Source organism: Scardinius erythrophthalmus (genome assembly GCF_964197995.2).
Source record: "Scardinius erythrophthalmus genome assembly, chromosome: 25".
Classification (NCBI taxonomy): Eukaryota; Metazoa; Chordata; class Actinopteri; order Cypriniformes; family Leuciscidae; genus Scardinius; species Scardinius erythrophthalmus.
Genome location: NC_138245.1, coordinates 25950101 through 25968317, shown reverse-complemented (window position 1 = coordinate 25968317; position 18217 = coordinate 25950101). Strand labels below are relative to the sequence as shown.

Below are 18217 nucleotides of genomic sequence, written 5' to 3'. Positions count from 1 at the left end.
CCCATACGCATTCTCTGCAAATAGAACTCAAAAGACGCATAATGTCTGTTTCCTTTGAAAATGAACTATGATCATTCTGCCGACAGATGCTTCTGCCATGTGCGTTTCATTAAAGCACTTCCACAGAAGAAAATTGCCATATGAGAGTTCCTGCGAATCCATTAAAACAATAGACTGCATTATTTCTTAACACAAAAAATATAATTCAATAAGAAGTTGGCCTTTGAAACGTGTGGGTGATCCAGTGGGTGATCATCTTATCACCAGATACCCATCAAAAATCGTAAGGAGTGGGTGTATAGTCCATCAGTGTGGATGCACAGCGCCGCCATGCGGACAGAATATGCACTGCACAGATGTTCGGTCCTTTAGTGCTGATGAAGGAGGGACCAGACTTCTGTTCAAGGAGGGAGAAGCGCAGAGGGAACTTCTCCTGCAGCTTGGCTTCTCGCTCACTCTCTTATTTTGGACTTTATTCTGATTTCTGACCTAGTTCGGTGCTTGAGAACACTAAACATAAATCAGCACTCGAAAAGTTCTTCAGATTTTCTGATCTTTGGTGGGTAAGTGAAGACTAACTTTTCTGTAACTTTGGCAGTGCGTTTCTGTCTCTGATGAGTGGAAGTAATGCTCAGGCACTTATGCTATCACTTTGCTGCAGTTATTCAGTGAACTGTAAATTCTCACATAAATTCTCTATGGTTCTCATATTTGCTGAAAAACTATTTAGTGCATGCTGTATTATTATTGATTCCATAATTCTGTGTGAGTTGCATACACTTATTTAAGTTAGCTATTTAATGTCGTAGATCGTCCTATAGATAACATATGTGTGCTGTTATTCTGTTTGATTGATTTTAAAACTTATTTTAGATGATGGGAAGACGCATGTGTTTATATTATGACTATAGCCTATATTTCACATATATGTCAAATGGGCCTGAAATACCTGAAGTTACGGTGTAATCAGTATGATTAACAAACAGACCTTGAAAACCTAATGTAAATGTAACGCATTTGCAATATATGAATCATACATATTTACAATACTTGATAATTCATCATGTCATAATCACCTGTGCTATTTGGATGTAAGCAGGAATAACATTGGCTAGAGGCCATATTTCTGTTTTGTTGCCGATTTGATTTTAAACCATGCAACCATGCTCATTTGAATAAATGTGAAGGCCTAGATTAGATAATTGTTTGTAAAACATTTAACATTTAAACGTTTAACATAGTAGTTTTAACGGAAGATGCTTTTTTAGTAGTTAGTCTGAATTGGCATCTGACAAATAAGGTCCAGAATGAATATGAACTCAGATTAGTTTTCAACAGATTATCTGTTCAGAACACTAGCAAATAACCTTTTCATCTGAGACAAAAGTTGTCTAACTTCAGGGGACAAATGGGGGATTTGAAAGTCACTTTGAGTCATTTTTGTCTTATTTGAGACATTTGATATATACTGTGCAAATGTTTGGATCGATTCATTCTAATAATTGATATCTGACATAGATGAAAATCCATATAAAATTAATATTTTTATTTAATCTTTATACAGTAATTGCAAAGACCGTGATTGGTCCGTTTTGATCAGCGCAGAGAAAAGTAACAGGCATCTGTTTGGCGCTTCAGCAGCAGCCTGGTCAATAATTCACACACAAATGCATTGAAATGCATTCCATTGAAAATACAGAGTAAAAAGTTCAAGTAACCTAGGATATTTATTATTGAGTCTATGTAGACAATTAGAAACAACTTCCGGTTGCCTAAGCCACTCCCTTATTTAAAGCTTAAGCTAATAGATTGCAACAGTGCCTGCTCTCTGGAAGTATTTTCCCCATGGGGATTTCATTTGTAAGATTTATTTTTGAAAATTTTTGACTTAATTGAGGGGCTGCTTAGGCTACATGACACCATTTTCAAATAAAATTTGTGTTTTGGTGTTTTGGGGGCTTGAAAGTGCTTACTTTTGAAAACAGGATTCTAAGTGCAAGTTTTAAACAATACCATTATTGTCTCCATGTAAACTACAAAAACGCAAATTTGTATTCAGTCTATAGGTTTGTAGTTTTTCTTTACAAAGTGACATCGCCAACTACTGGCCTTGCAGCATAATACAGCGTTTTTTATAGTTTATAATAGAGTTATAAGCTATGAACCAAACCAACCAGCTATGGTGAATCACAACTTTGATTGGAAGCAACAACAAAAAAATCAGACAAAAACACCAAAGATATAAGACTGAGAACGGCTTTAATAAGATAAAGAACTACAATCCCATGAAGCATTGCAAATGACATAGTCGAATTAAAAACAATGCAGAAATATACAATTATTGATTTAAAGATGTTGATTATATATAGAAACAAAATATATTTTATGTCTATTGCAATATATGCATATTATGCATATCAAAAATATACTAAAAACTATTTGAAGATGCTATCGTGTTTTGTTCTACAACACACAGTCCTACCTCAAAAGTTTTTAAGCAAGTCACTAAATAAGTTCTATAATGGTTGTCTGATTTGTCAAGCATGTAAACTCACAACTTTATGGGAGTTGTAGTCATTATTTAGCAATTTTTTAGCAACTTCCATTTTAAAAACTCTTCAAAATTGAAGTTTGAGGTAGGACTGTGTGTAATACATGAAAGTCTCTTCAGGTAATGTTAGCCACGATCCTTATTTTACTCATAACCTAAAACTCATGACTCAAAATGCTAATTCTCTTCTGGGTTTTAGGACTACAAACTGAACAGCTCTATTGCCTTTTTACAATGTTCAGAAACATGTACAAGCTCTTATTCTAAAGACAGTTGATTTTAAGTAAATACATATTGTAAGCAAACTGACTTGTACCTCAAAAAGTACGATAGCTAATTTCCAAATGGAATTTTCTGAATTGGTGGATTGAGGAAGCAAACAGGAACAAGGACTAACATTTGAATTCATAGATAATAATAATAAATTCATAAAGTTTCAATACATGTAATTTTAAACAAGGAAAAGGAAAGTTTGTCAAGACTGTTGTGAATGTTGTGGTGAACACTTCATTTCCCAGAATGCCATTGCCTCTTGAATTTCCTTGTCTTTCAATTTTCAACTCATGTTTCCATTTGTCACTTAACTCTGTTTGAGCATTTTCAAGGGCACTTCTATAATATATTTGACACAAATCCAATTATATCTTATAAAATAAATTTCTTAAGAATTTCTTAATAAAATAAATATTGATCATTTGGTGTAGTTTTGCTGTTTGTATGCCCCTATCAGAAATAGGATAGTGCAACTGGACTGATGCAAAAGATACAATATGCGAAACTGAATTTATATAGTTTAGATAAAATGTATAGTGAATTTATATAGATTGTTAGTTCATAATTTCATGAATGTGCATCAGAGTAGCCTACTTTAAATTAATGTGGTAAAACGGTCACATTCCCCAACTAATGGCACTGCAGAAACATATTTTTTGCCCTCTTGTAAAAGTCGCTTTATAAATGTCTGTTTAGGAAGGAGAATGAGGATGATGAGACTATCGATCCTCCTCCTCTTGTTTGTGGCCGTTCACACACAGGGCCAGTCTCCAGCCGGCACTTCTTGCTCAAGTGAGTAAATGCTTGCTTTAGTAACCGATTAATCTGCTTTATTATAATATGAATGTATTATTTCATTGCTCATTTCACATATGTTTTATTTAACAATATGGATGGACATATTAATTGATCAAAAGTGGCGTTTATAATGTTTGTTAGATTTGAAATCATTTGTATTTCAAAAGAAATGCTGTTTTTTTTTACTTGCATCTGAATTTTATTAAAGAATCCTAGGAAAAATATATCACAGGTTCGACAAAAATATTAAGAAACTGTTTTCAACAGTGATGATATCAGCTTTGCCATCACAGGAATAAATTACATTTTAAAATATATTAAAATAGAAAATTTTATTTAGAATTTTAAAAATAATATTTCACAATATTACTGTTTTTGCTGTATTTGTTATCACATAAATGCAGCTTTGGTGAGTGTAAGACTTCTTTCAAAAACATTACAAAAATCTTTACTGTCAATTGCTGAATAAAAGTATTAATTTCTTTCAAACAATATATTTGATTACACTTTATTTTAAGGTGACGTAGTTACATTGTACTTACTCAAGTACAATGTACTTGCACAGAGTACTGAGTAATATTAATTAACTAGGCTACATGAACTTACAATAAATTTACAGTTAGGGTTTGTTTTAGGTTTAGTTACTTGTAATAATGCATAATTTACTGTTATTACTTAAGTAAGAACATGTTGTAACTTGTAACTACGTCACCTTAAAATGAATTGTTACCAAATATTTTTCAGGATTCTTTGATGAATAGAAAGTTTAAATAACAGCATTTATTTTAAATATAAATATTTTGTAACATTATTAATGTTTTTACTGTTACTTGTGACCAATGTAATGCATCCTTGCTCAAATAAGAAAGTTTAATTTCTTAAAAAATAAAATAAATACTGACCTCATATTTCTGAACAGTACTTAGAGCTGCACGATTAATCGTTAAAAGATCGCAGTCTAGATTCAAACACCCATGCGATCTTATTCCTAAATGATAACAATTTGCCTGTGTCTATTAAACCTTTGACAAAATCACAGCATTGAAATCCGAGTCAGAGAGAGCAGTTGCTACAGTATATATAGGTATGAAACAGCTTCCTTTTCAACCACACACGTTATTTTTGTGTTACGTGAATTCAAATTATCACATAAGTACTGGGATAAAATGTGTTTGTTCGGATATAAACACTGATGTCTACAGAACCGATCAAAATGGAGCAAATCACCTTTTGAAAGTAACTTGGTGCTTTAAAAAACTATTGTATCGTTTTGGTGAAATTTATTCGTCATTGAATAATTCACTCATGAGATTTGTTAAAAAATGCTGTTCATCTAGTAATGAAACAATTAAGGTAGTTACATTTACGTTTATCAGACGCTTTTATCCAAAGCGACTTACAAATGAGAACAATAGAAGCAATTAAACTAACAATAGGACAACAAATTATGCAAATGCTATGACCCTTCCCGGTTTAAACTAACGCAGTGCATGTATGAAAGTTATGGGTGAGTCATTGAATCATTCATTCTTACTGATTAAAATTAAAGAAACATTTGTAAATAGACTGCAGCAATTAACATTTTGTCAGAACCTCTAGTACATTACGTTATTTTGTTAAAGTTGTCTGTTCAGAATCGTGAAACATTAAAGGTCCTTGCACACTGAGTCCGAAATTTTCGCATGCGTTTTTTCGTATTCGTGAATATTCGTGATTCGGTGGCTCTAAATTTTCAAAACACCATTAAAAATGCTTGCTACGGACACGAAAAACGCAGAAAATCGAACCTGATTTGATTTTTTTTTTTTGACGGACGGAAATTTCGGAGGCAGTGTGCAAGCGTGATTAACATAACGTGAGGTCGTATTTATTTTTTAACGTGCGAAAATTTCGGATGCGAATTTCGGACTCAGTGTGCAAGGGCCTTTAGAATAAAAAAAAAAAAAAAAAACGTGATTCTCAAATTATCCAGAATCATGCAGCTCTAACAGTAGTATTTTTTTAACAAGTATAACAGTTTTTTTTATATTATTTCATGTTGTTTAAGTGACTTGTGTTGCTGTGTGTGTGTGTTCTGTCCCTCCAGAACCAGTCGAGTGCCCAATCGACCTGTACTTTGTCATCGACACCTCTGAGACCATAGCTCTGCAGGAGAACCCACCTGGCAGCTTGGTAGAAAGCATCAAAGAGTTTACCGAAGTCTTTGCTAGTAAACTAGAAGACGCATACTACAAAAATTCAGTTCAGATCAGCTGGTCTGTTGGAGGCCTTCACTTCTCCCAGCTGCAGGAGATCATCAGCCCTGTCACCAATAAGAATGAATTCATCAGGTTGCTCAAACCAATCAGATACCTGGGCAAGGGCACTTATATTGACTGTGCCATCACCAACATGACCCAACAACTCGTCCGCTTTCCATCCAAACCCGATACCAAGCGCTTTGCAGTGGTCATCACAGATGGTCACGTGACAGGAAGCCCATGTGGTGGGATCAAAGTGGCGGCGGAACAAGCACGCGATAAGTTCATTAAGCTCTTCGCTGTCGCATCGTCTAGGAACCTGGAGGAGACGGGACTCAGGGAGATCGCTAACTCGCCGGCAGGAGTTTATCGTGATAAATTCATGGCGGTTGATCTCACAGGAGGGCGGCCGGCCTTAGTGACATCAACAATCGACCGCATTTATGACACAATGGTAATGCAATGCCTTTCAGTGGCATAATAATCTGAAATTATGATACTGGATCATTTTCAGATACATTTAATGATAAAATAAGAAATAAGGGATTTAGTATTTTAATAATCTTCCTTTGGTCTTGTTCTCTCTTACAGCTTCATCTGGCTTATCAAGAGGTGAGATCCCTATCAGTGTACTGACATCTATTGATTAAAAAAAAATTGTATTGAGTGCCAACTATTGCATCACTTTCCTCAGAAGGGGTTTTGACAGCGATGCCATAGAGGAACCATTTTTGAGCTCGTTCTTCAAAGAAACACATTTTTTCAAGCATTTGAATGGTCTAAAGAACCTTTTTCCACTATATAGAACCTTTTTGTGCAATGGAAAGATTCCATGAATGTTAAAGGCTCTTCATGGTACCACCAATGCCAATAAAGAACTTTTATTTTTAAAAGTGGCTGATAGGTCTACGAAGGTTTTCTGTCATTTTTCCAGAAAATAAAATAGAATTTGTTTAAAGCATCTTGACTTTTATTGTCCTCCTCATAGCTTTATCAAATAACTGACTAAACATCTTTAAAAAATATCTTAACATTGTATTATGATTTCTAACTCAAATTCATCATTATTTTCCAGTGCTACTCTGCTAAATGTTTGGAGACTCCTGGCCTTCCAGGTCCACCAGGACACAGGGGACAGAAAGTGAGTCTCTCAAAGAACTATAGTAAAAAAGACTAAAATCTTAAGTAAACAAGTAATTTAACCGCTGTTTAACACTTGATCATGGTGCCTTGATTATTACAGGGAGCTAAAGGAGATAACGGTGACCCTGGCCCTAAAGGTCAACGTGGACGTCCTGTGAGTACAAACCAGTTCTCATGAAAGCATGTGGTAAAATACTGCACTTCAATCAAAGACTATACTAAACATAATTTGTATTCAGTGAATGCTATTTGTATTAACTCATGTCAAAACCTACAGGGAGATCCAGGTATTGAGGGACCCATTGGACATCCTGGACATAAAGTAAGTTCTTCACATTCCTCGTGTGCAATGAAATGTCTAGTCATAGACCAATATATTCGGTCAGACCAATTAATCTGCACATATTTGGCTTATTTGACATTATTGGCATTAACTGATACCATATTTGCTTAGCTGATTACCTGAAAGGAAGGAAGGCTCAGACAGCCTTGACAATATATCATTAGTGTTTTTTTTTATGTTATATATTGTGTTAAATACTCAGTTCAGTTCAAATGTTGTGTACATCTAAGTAGCTGTCATTCAAATATATTATGTACTGTATATATCAGCATTATCGCACTTGAAATGTTCAATTTACTAGTTGTAACCACCCTACTGTTTCTTTTCTCATTTAGGGAGAGCCTGGTATCAGAGGAGAAAAGGTACGATTTTTCTCAATGTTATCTGTTAGATCTTATAAATGTGGTTGGCATATTGATAATGTACCAAAAACTTACTTTTGTTTATATGGAAACGATCTGTTTTTAGGGAGAAATTGGAACACAAGGGAAAAAGGTAAGTTTCTCATAACAATTACTTATCACTTTAGATTTTCTCTGAATTCAGAATCTTCCATGCAGCATGTATTTTGAAATATTTACAAAACATTTTTATTCTAATAGGGTGTTGCAGGATTATCTGGCCGCAATGGAACGGATGGGCAGAAGGTTAGTTATGGTATATGTGGGGTAGACTCAGTGGCGTCGCGGATGGGCACGCACTGCGGACGGGTCATTAGACTGTCAAAATATACATCAAAATAATACAAATTTAAATGAAAAAATGAAATAAAAATGTCAGATTTTTTTTTTTTACAGGGTAAAATTGGCAGGATTGGCGCTCCTGGCTGCAAAGGTGACCCGGGTGACAAGGTATGCGGTCCTTTTCTTTTGAATATCTGTTACTTAAGTTATACAAGGTGTTTAATGTCAATTAATGAATGTGTCTTTCACAGGGTCCTGATGGCTATGCTGGAGGTGTTGGAGAATCTGGAAGTCCGGGGATTCCGGGAGAAAAGGTACCTGATAAATTACAGAGAAAAATAAAATTGACATTTAAAAGCCAATATTTAGGCGTTTTAGTTGGAAGTGTGATGGTTTCTCACTTTGTTCTCAGGGTGATCCAGGTCGTCCAGGAAGACCAGGTCCATCCGGCCTGGCTGGAGATCCTGGACCCAAAGTAAGATCTCCTAGATTACAGAGATTACGTTAATATTGCCTATCAAACATTTTGTAATGTACTCTCTGACACCTCCTACAGGGAGAGAGAGGAAGCCCTGGATCGCCTGGATTTCCTGGCCAGAAAGGATCTCCTGTAAGTAATTAATGTTTTTATTTTAATTTTAACACTCTAAATCAATTTTGATATGATGTTATAGGAAATTTTATTTTGTTTTATAGGGGACACCTGGAGGACTTGGACCTAAAGGCGACCCTGTGAGGAATAGTTTTTGGACATGTAAAACTTACAGTAGGTTGACCTGTGTCAGAATTGTAATATTTACCATTGCATTTTTAGGGAAGAAGAGGAGAATTTGGATCTAAAGGCAGCACTGGACCTAATGGGCCAAAAGGAGACAAGGTCAGTGTTTGGGTTCACTGAAAATAATGAAAAAAGTTTTAGTAAGTAGCTCTTTTCCTGTTGTAAACTCAGATTACATGAGGGGAGACTATTATTTTAATGTAATAATTATTATATTTTATCAATATCCTAGATGATTCATTGAAATATTTATAATGTTTGACAGGGTGAATCAGGTCCTGAGGGACCCAGGGGTCTTGCTGGGGAAGTTGGCAGCAAAGGATCCAAGGTAATTTGGTGATTTTGTGATTTGGCTGCTTAAATACTGAAAAAAGAGAGATTTGTATCAGTTTTAAGGTGGACATGATTGAAAAAATATATTTGTTTTTGGTTTTGTTTCTAACTTCTAGGGTGATAATGGACTTCCAGGACCAAGAGGCCCACCAGGAGCTCCTGGAGAACCAGGCAGAGATGTAAAAAAAAAAAAAGAAGAAGAGAGAAATACATAATTTCTCTTGTTAAATCAAAAAATGTCAAGTCATATTTTCCTCACAGTATGCATTGACTGAAAGTGTCAGAAACCAAAGGCAACTGCCTTGTTGTGTCACTGCCCAGTCAGCTGATGAACTTATTTAGCTAGAATTGGTAATGAACATGTTATCTCCATTATAGGGTTCCCTTGGTGACCCAGGTGATTCTGGCCCAAGAGGTGATCCTGGCCCCCCAGGACCAAAGGTACATCACACACACAAAAAAAGTCTAATCATTTTAAAATGGTAATGTTACAATGCTTGCTTGTCTATTATAAAAACAAAATGTTGCTTCTCTTGCCATAGGGTGATACTGGCAGAGCTGGATTCAGCTATCCTGGACCAAGAGGACCTACGGTACTGTAGTTAGTCAAATTTGTACTTATATTGAAAGTTATTTCAGTTCACAGAGCTTTAGATCACATTACAGTTTAACATTTTGTAAAATACAAACTGTTTTTCCAAGCCATATCAACATTATTTCTGCCATATATTAATATATTATATAATATATATTTGTTCTACAGGGTGACAGGGGTGATAAAGGTGCACCTGGACCCAGGGGAAGTAGAGGAGACTGCGGACCAAAGGGCGACCCAGGTCCAAACGGAACTCCAGGAGAGCCGGTAAGCAAATTGACTCATTTTACCTGCACGTTAGCTGTTCAGAAATAATTGGCTTGAAATGGAAGTTGTGACTGTCTTTTCTTCTTCATTGTAACGTATATTCGAGAGAAACGGCTTCTCGAACAAGAAAAAGTCTTGATTTTGTCCATTTGGTACTGATTGGATGGTTGTGGTTTGCTATTGGTCGTTTTTATGTGAGTCACAGGTTGGCCCGCCCTCACACCCCAAGTTATTTTGATTAAAGATTATGAGGGCACATTCTTTTTTTTTTAAATAATGATGTGCACGGATAAATCGTTTTTTTTAAAAACTGCAATATTCCAATAAAAAATAAGAATTGTCCATTTTGATTTCATGGTGACTTTAAAGTCCACACGAAATTCCTTTTCCAACCAATTTTACTTTCTTAATATATATTAATAATAATAATATTTCTTCATTGTGTTTCAGGGAGAGCCCGGACCCCTAGGAGAGCCTGGACAAAGGGGGCCTAGAGGAGATGGAGGAAGAGATGTAAGCTTACTTTTTAGTGCATATTGATATATAAAGGATGGAATATTTGACCTATTCAGAGCTTAAATGGCAACATCAGTGCAATTTATGTGAACTTAATATTAAACAATTTTAAATGATGTCCTTAACAGGGTGACCCTGGACCAGAGGGAGACCCTGGCCTTACTGTAAGCATTAACATTCAGTTTTTCTAATTAAATTGCACATAATTACGTTAGGGATGAATGTTGAATCCATTTTCTCAGGAATGTGATGTCATGAACTACATCAGAGAGACCTGTGGATGCTGTGGTAAGATTCTTATAACTTTTCCGTAGAGATGAATGGATAGCTACAGTATATTTCCTTTTGTCACACAATTTTCTTGTTCGTTTCAGATTGTGAAAAGAGATGTGGTGCCCTGGATATTGTGTTTGTGATTGACAGCTCTGAGAGTGTAGGGTTGACCAACTTCACCCTGGAGAAGAACTTCGTGATCAATACCATCAACAGACTGGGCTCAATGGCAAAAGATCCCAGTTCTGAAACAGGTAAAAAGACATCATTGTGTTTCTGTTTGTCTGTTAATGGCAAAATTACAATTTAAATATATTTAGTAACAATGCAGAAGTGGTTAAATTTAATCAAACAAAATTTGTATTTGGTCAATTTCTAAGGAACTCGAGTCGGCGTTGTCCAGTACAGTCACAACGGAACATTCCAAGCTATTCGCCTCAACGATTCCAAGATCGACTCTTTGTCCGCCTTCAAAGATGCTGTGAAGAGGCTCGAGTGGATCGCTGGAGGAACGTGGACGCCTTCCGCCCTGAAGTTCGCCTACGATAACCTGATTCGCGACAGCCGTCGTGCGAAGGCTAACGTCACAGTGGTTGTGATCACAGACGGCCGGTACGACCCCCGTGATGATGACAAACTGCTCAATTACCTCTGCACGGACACCAGCATTGACGTGAACGCCATCGGTATTGGTGACATGTTCGACCAGCCGGAAGAGAATGAAAGCCTGAAGTCCATCGCTTGCAGAAAAGATGGAAGGGTCATGGGCATGAGGCGTTTCGCCGACCTGGTCGCTGAAGATTTCATCGATAGGATCGAGAACGTACTCTGCCCAGGTAAGTCTCGTGAGCTGGCCTGACTGTATGACCTTTTATGTCTTCATATCCAAGATTATAATAATAGAGCTTTCTTTTCTTTTCTTTTCTTTTCTTTTCTTTTCTTTTCTTTTTTGTATTAGATCCAGTGATCGTTTGTCCAGATCTTCCATGTAAAAGTGGTAAGTGTTCCTTCCTAATCTGTCCATTCCCAAAAGATGAAGGCTCCTAATTCTTGAAAAGACATTCTGAATGTTTTTGTTTCAGCCAAGTCAATGTATCCCAAAAATACCTACATTTTATTAATTTTCTTCTTTACCTTATTGTTTTTGAATTGCCTTTTTCACAGACTTTGGATGGATTTAAATAGAAGCGAAGTACTCTATACATACAGTACAATGTGTTATTTTTGCATAATTGTACTATTATAGTATTTATTAATATTTTGAATTAGTTTTTGTTTATATATATATATATATATATATATATATATATATATATATATATATATATATATATATATCATTTTTTATTATTATTTATTTCAGTTTTTGTAATTTTTTGGTACTGTTGTCATTTTTATTTTTTTATATTTCTATTTAGTTTTCATTTATTTTTATTTCAGTTTCCGGTTTAGTATTTTTTTAGTACTTTAAAAATCAAATTTATTTCAGTTAGCTGCCAAGGCTATGTCATTTTAAGATAAATTTTTTCATCTAATATTAATATTTATACCAAAAAACGATTTTTAATTGTTTTAGTTACCAATAACAACACTGCATACAATATTATTCATGGCCAATTACTGTCAGACATTATATTATGCTAAAATAAAAAAAACCTCAGGTTGTATTTGGCCTATTGAAGCCATATTAATAATGTTTTCTCTGCAAAATAATAAAATGCACATCGAGTAAATGAACAACATATTCATGAAAGTTACTTTTATACATTAATGATCCAGTGCACATAACAAATGATATACATTTGTTAGGTTATGCATCTCAAATGTATATGTTATATATATTGTTATGTGTGATAACCAGCCCAGTCGCACAAGGGGAATGTCACTGTAGCACCGTTTGCATAAACTAAACATGGCAGTGGGAACTTTTTCACCTTGTTTTGATTCTATATAGAATGTTAAGTACAAAGTTGCTGTTATACAAATGCAAAAAAATGTGGGGTTAGTAAGTTGTCCTTTTTTTAGAAAGAAATTAGTACTTTTATTTTGCGAGGATGCATTAAATTGATCAAAAATGACAGTAAAGACGTTATAATGTTACATTATAATGTTACAACAGAGTTCTATTTGAAATAAAAGCATTCTCTTCATCAAAGACTCCTCAGAAATCATGGTTTCCACAAACGTGTTAAGCAGCAGCACAACTGTTTTCAGAATTTATAATAATAAGAAATGTTTCTTGAGCACCAAATCAGCATATTAGAATGATTTCTGAAGGATCATGTGAAACTGAAGACAGGAGTAATGATGCTGGAAATTCAACTTTGCCATCAATGCAATAAATTACATTTTAAAATATATTAAAAATGCAAAACAGTTATTTTGAATTGTAATAATACTACTGTTTGTACTGTATTTTTGATCAAATAAATGCAGTCCTGGCAAGCTCTTGTTCAAAAACAAGTACAAATGTGCAACGCCTACTGTAGTCAGATTTATTTACTGTATAAATGAGCAGTTTGACCAGTTAATTTGGATTTTTTTTTGTCATGTACTGTATGAATGACATAAACATTTGTACAATATCAAACTACTACCAGGCTACTAAAATCATATATGAAATCAATAATAAAAAAAAAGTCTCATGGAAAACATCAACAAATCATTAAAGCATAACAGAGGCTCAAGGAATCCACCGCACTGAGGTAAAAAGTTATCTGAACATTTTAGTTGTGTGTAAACAGTCATCGAGTGACATTTCCTTTTGAGCGTGTCAGCTAAACGCACAATGATCAGCGTAACAGTTATCAAAATAAAGACTCAAATCAATCAAAACAGCATCTAGAGGGAGCCAGTTGCTAGGCCCCTAAAACTATTGTTTCAACACTCACTTGCAGATGATGCCCTTGCAGAGGAGTGGAAGGACAGTCCCATCCCAACCACTGTACTAAGCATCTCAGACTTAATGAGCAATCTACAAGAGGCCAAACACCCTGATACCTACACCAAGGCTGTAGCTACATTGGCTTATGCAGCCCAGATGGCTAAACAGACCCCTGAACCTGACAAACAGAGATGGACCGATCTGTTCATTGACTCGTTTAGATTGATCTATTCTGACATGGGAGACCCAAGCAAAGCTCTTGGCTTGTGTTAGGAAGCATGAGATTGGGCATTTCCCCCCAAAAATTTCATTGGTAGCTTGACTATAAAGGATACAGTAGGAAGCACTTGGCCTCGCTGTAGAATTGTGCTTAATAATAATAACAGTTAAGTAAAAAGCTAGCTGGTCTATGCATGAATGTAGTTTTTGCGTTAAAAGTAATCGAATGAAGTTGCTGATACCTCTCTTAAAGATGCAGTTTGCAAGGAACTAGCATGTTAGCATCATGGCTAGTTAACAAAAACTGAATTCTTTGCTAACCTCTGCTAAAAACAATTCCCTGCTACAAAAATGTGAAATGGCAACCTTTGCCTCTTGACATTGATGCCTGCTGCTCTGTAATAATTGTTTGCATTCAAATTTGCAAATGAAGAGAATAGATGAACAGATTTTTCAACACTTTGCTTGCATAGCATGCTATCATCTTACCCTAGTTAGCTTGAAACCTCAGGGTTTCTAGGATTCGAAGGGATTTTTTTATGTTTTTTTCTTTCTTCTAAACAATAAAAAAAAAATTGTGTCATCATTTACTCAATCTCGTGTTGTTCCAAACCTGTATGACTTTCTTTCTTCCATACATTGAAAACATATAGTGACCAGGGGCTGTAAAGCTCTAGAAAGGAAAATAACAACTCCATAAAAGTGTCTTAAAAGTAGTACATGAAAAGAAGGTCATAAAGGTTTGAAGTAACATGCAATGATGACAGAATTTACATTTTTGGTTGATCTATTCCTTTAAAGCATCTGTATATTAATGAACAATTAATTTTGATTCTAAATTCATTTCAGTTTTGCACTTTGCACAGTTCAGTAGCTTCTCATAGGTTGGAAGCTTTTTACTACTGCTTTACCATTGTTGACCTTCAAATGCCCACTATATTGTACACAAATAATTTGTATGACGATCAATTGAGAATTTATTTTTTTCTAAATTGCTTTACCATTGTTATAGCATTCAGTTTTATTCTTAACAAAGTTTCTTTTTAAATTTATTAAGTATGTTTCCTAAATAATTGCCCCCAAGATTTAATCTGATTTTTAGGCAACAGAAATCTTTAGAGAGTATATCATTCTAAAAGCATGTGTGTACTGTACAATGGCAGTTCAGTCATACTTTTTGTAGCCTCCTTATATATACGTTAATGGCCATTTATGTGACATTTATTGCATGATTGATGATTATTTCAGTGATTTTTTTTTTTGGGGGGGGGGGGGGAAGATACACATCAATGTGAATTAGCCATGAACATCTGAGAGAAAAAAAAATTCTGAGCTATTTGGACTATTCACAATTCAGTGAGAATATTATTTCAGTCTGCCATTATGGTAAATAATAAGTTTTTTCTTGGTAATACAATTATGCATATATATATATATATATGACACTATACTGTATATCAGAAATGTGCAATGAAAATGGCAAGCTCTCGGACTGCAAAAAATGCAACTTGAATTATTTGTCACAAATAAATGTCTTTAGCAATGAAATTATTTCTTTATTTATCTTTATTATTATTATTTGAATTTACTTTGCAATCATTAAAAAAGTGCATTCTATATAGTATGAATATGAATTAAATTTGGGAATACTACATCCGACATGTTGTTACTGTCACATGACCTACCAGTCATGTCACTTCACTGCCAATCATAAATCCTCTCCCGTGGCCTCATAGGATAGTAAAGTGTTCATCGAAAGCGCACTTCAAATTCTTGGTGGAAGTAGTAGGTCATCTGGGTACTTTTCGCCTACTGTTTTTCGAATACTATGTATTCAGACATACTGCTCTGTTGCCGTACTGTTTTTCGCATACTATATAATAGCGAAGTATTCGATTTCGAACGATGCGAATGTTTATTCAAGAATTTTTTATTGGTCCAATTCAAGCTTGAAGTAAATCCAAACCATGACAACCTTGATAATCATTGCTGTTTTTGTATTTTATAGAGCCAGCCGTAGCCAACTGCATCCAGCGGCCGGTTGATATCATCTTTATGCTGGATGGCTCGGAGCGCATGGGTCAGGAGAATTTCCGCTATGCACGCGAGTTCGTGGAAAATGTCGCTAACCGCCTGTCCCTAGCCCGGGGAGATGACGATGCACGTAACGCCAGGGTGGCTCTTCTGCAGTTTGGCGATGAAACCCAACACCAACTGGCCTTCAAACTTACCAACAACTTCACGGTCATCGCTGATGGCCTGGCCAACATGAGGTACCTGGATTCTACTTCCAATGTGGGAAGTGGTATTATCTACGCCGTCGACAACATTGTGGGCTCCCGATTGGCTAGACGAAATGCCGAGCTGTCTTTCGTCTTCATCACTGACGGGGTCACCAACAACAAGAACCTGGAGGAAGGCATTAGCTCAATGCGCAGGGTAGAGGGCGTTCCCACCGTGATTGCCATGGGCAGCGATGTCGACAAGGAAGTCCTGGCAAAGCTTTCGCTAGGAGACCAGACGGCCATTTTCACGGGTCAGGATTTTGGCCGTTTGAACAAAGCCAGCTTTTTTGAGCGATTCATTCGGTGGATCTGCTGAGGGATAGGGTGGGTTTTTAGTGAAGGGGGGTTGGTGTGTCATAGGGTTCAGCACAATGCTCAGAGTAGAACGGATGCATTTTATCCACCCCAGACGGCAACATAGTGTCGGATCTGGGCCGACACTATGTTGCTGTCTGGGACACCAAATCTCTGCAGTTTAAACATTTATATTGTGGCAAAAGAAGTAAAAATGCATATCATTATAGCTGAACTGACAACTTAGGAAGACCTTAGAAAGAATGCAACTCTGTCATCTGCCTGAACTCAATGATGCACCAGTGGAAATGGGTTTTGGGGACAGGAAGACACTGCAGTAAAACTAAGAGGCCAAGTTACTAGTAACACTACAAAGATTATGTGCTGAATATGTATTTTGATAAAATTGCAATTGTAGTTTTTTTTTTTTTTTTCCTGTATTTTCATGCTGAAAGGCCTCTAGCTTAATTTTTGTTTGATATATTCCTCAACACAAGGTGCTAAACCAGAGTAAGACTGGAGTCATTTTCCTGTACATCATTATCAGGTGCACATTAGTAAAAAGTGCTCTAATCCAGGGGTACAAGAAGTCGACAAATACACTTGCCACATTCATTCTGTATCACTTACCTTTATGTCTAAAAACATTGTTATATTTTTAAGCCATTGACTTAAAAAGGGCCTGCAGTAGCTAAAATAAATTTATGCCACCTACTACAACACATGCACTCTTGATCCAACACATGCTTAGGAGTCCAGTGTTTTAGATTAAATATTTGCTTATATTGAAATATAGAATGTTTCTTCACCTACATTTTAATGTAAAGAACAATTATAAGACTATTAGCACTGCAATCAGTCATTTATTTCCAAGAACCACAATTTGACATGCTGTTGAACACTTGAACGAATATTTCCATAATTGCTGTTAAATTTAAATTTTAGTACAATAAATCAAGCTGTGGTAACACAACTGAGGCGTCTGTGGTTTTTGTTCAAGATACAATATTATGTCAGTGTCACTTTGTTTAAATTCTATTCTGTTATATTCTGTTCTACCCTAGAATATTATCATGCTGTTCTATTCTACATTACTATGTTCTTTTCTGTTCTATTATACATTTTATTCCATTCTATATAATATAGAAGCAGCAGTATGTAGTTTTTATCTTTACTGAACAACATACAGAGAAATCAGTGGCTGAGGGACTTGTCAGCACTAAAAACACATGGATTTTTTTTTTTTTTTTTGGACTTTGGATTGGTCCATGAGTCTAGTCACTGGTTTACAAAGTCTTTGAAAGTTGAAGAAAATGTACAGACCTGAAATGTATGACACTTGTTGTCAAGTTAAAAGTATATATAATACTTTTATATAATTGAACCATTTTGATTGAACAAAATCGATTGAACAAGATCCCGGGGGGTGGGGGTGTTTGGGGGGGTGGTTTATCTAACCCTCTCCATTCATTTTGTATTGCGTGAAGCTGCTTCCTTGTCATTTCTTGCTTCTAACAAAAGACAGAACAATGCATAAAATCTGCTGTGTGGCTGACAGGGTGTACAGAAATGTAAAGGGTTGGATTGTTTTTCCCCCCATCGGTGGGCGCGGTTTTCAGATTATGACGCGTGTCATCTTGAACCAATCAGAAGACGAGCTTCTACATGAAAACAAATCGCGTTTGGTCCAGGGCGCATTCCGTAGGCAGAGCCCAATGTCAATGTCAAAAGGAGAACTTAAA

General features: G+C 35.7%; 1 protein-coding gene across 1 annotated transcript; it reads left to right on the top strand.

Moving 5' to 3' along the window:
- Positions 1–377: 377 nt before the first annotated feature.
- col6a2 (collagen, type VI, alpha 2) lies at positions 378–17448 on the top strand (the record flags this gene model as incomplete). The annotated part of the gene is given in 29 exon segments (XM_081357357.1): positions 378–484; positions 486–559; positions 3521–3616; positions 5709–6316; positions 6454–6474; positions 6938–7003; positions 7106–7159; positions 7283–7327; positions 7684–7710; positions 7817–7843; positions 7951–7995; positions 8146–8199; positions 8283–8345; positions 8444–8506; positions 8588–8641; positions 8728–8763; positions 8846–8908; positions 9075–9137; positions 9259–9321; positions 9521–9583; positions 9685–9735; positions 9906–10004; positions 10455–10517; positions 10649–10684; positions 10763–10808; positions 10895–11047; positions 11174–11629; positions 11752–11790; positions 15905–17448. Coding segments are annotated over 29 exon segments (3228 nt in total). The 3' UTR covers positions 16498–17448.
- Between the last annotated feature and the right edge of the window lie 769 nt (positions 17449–18217).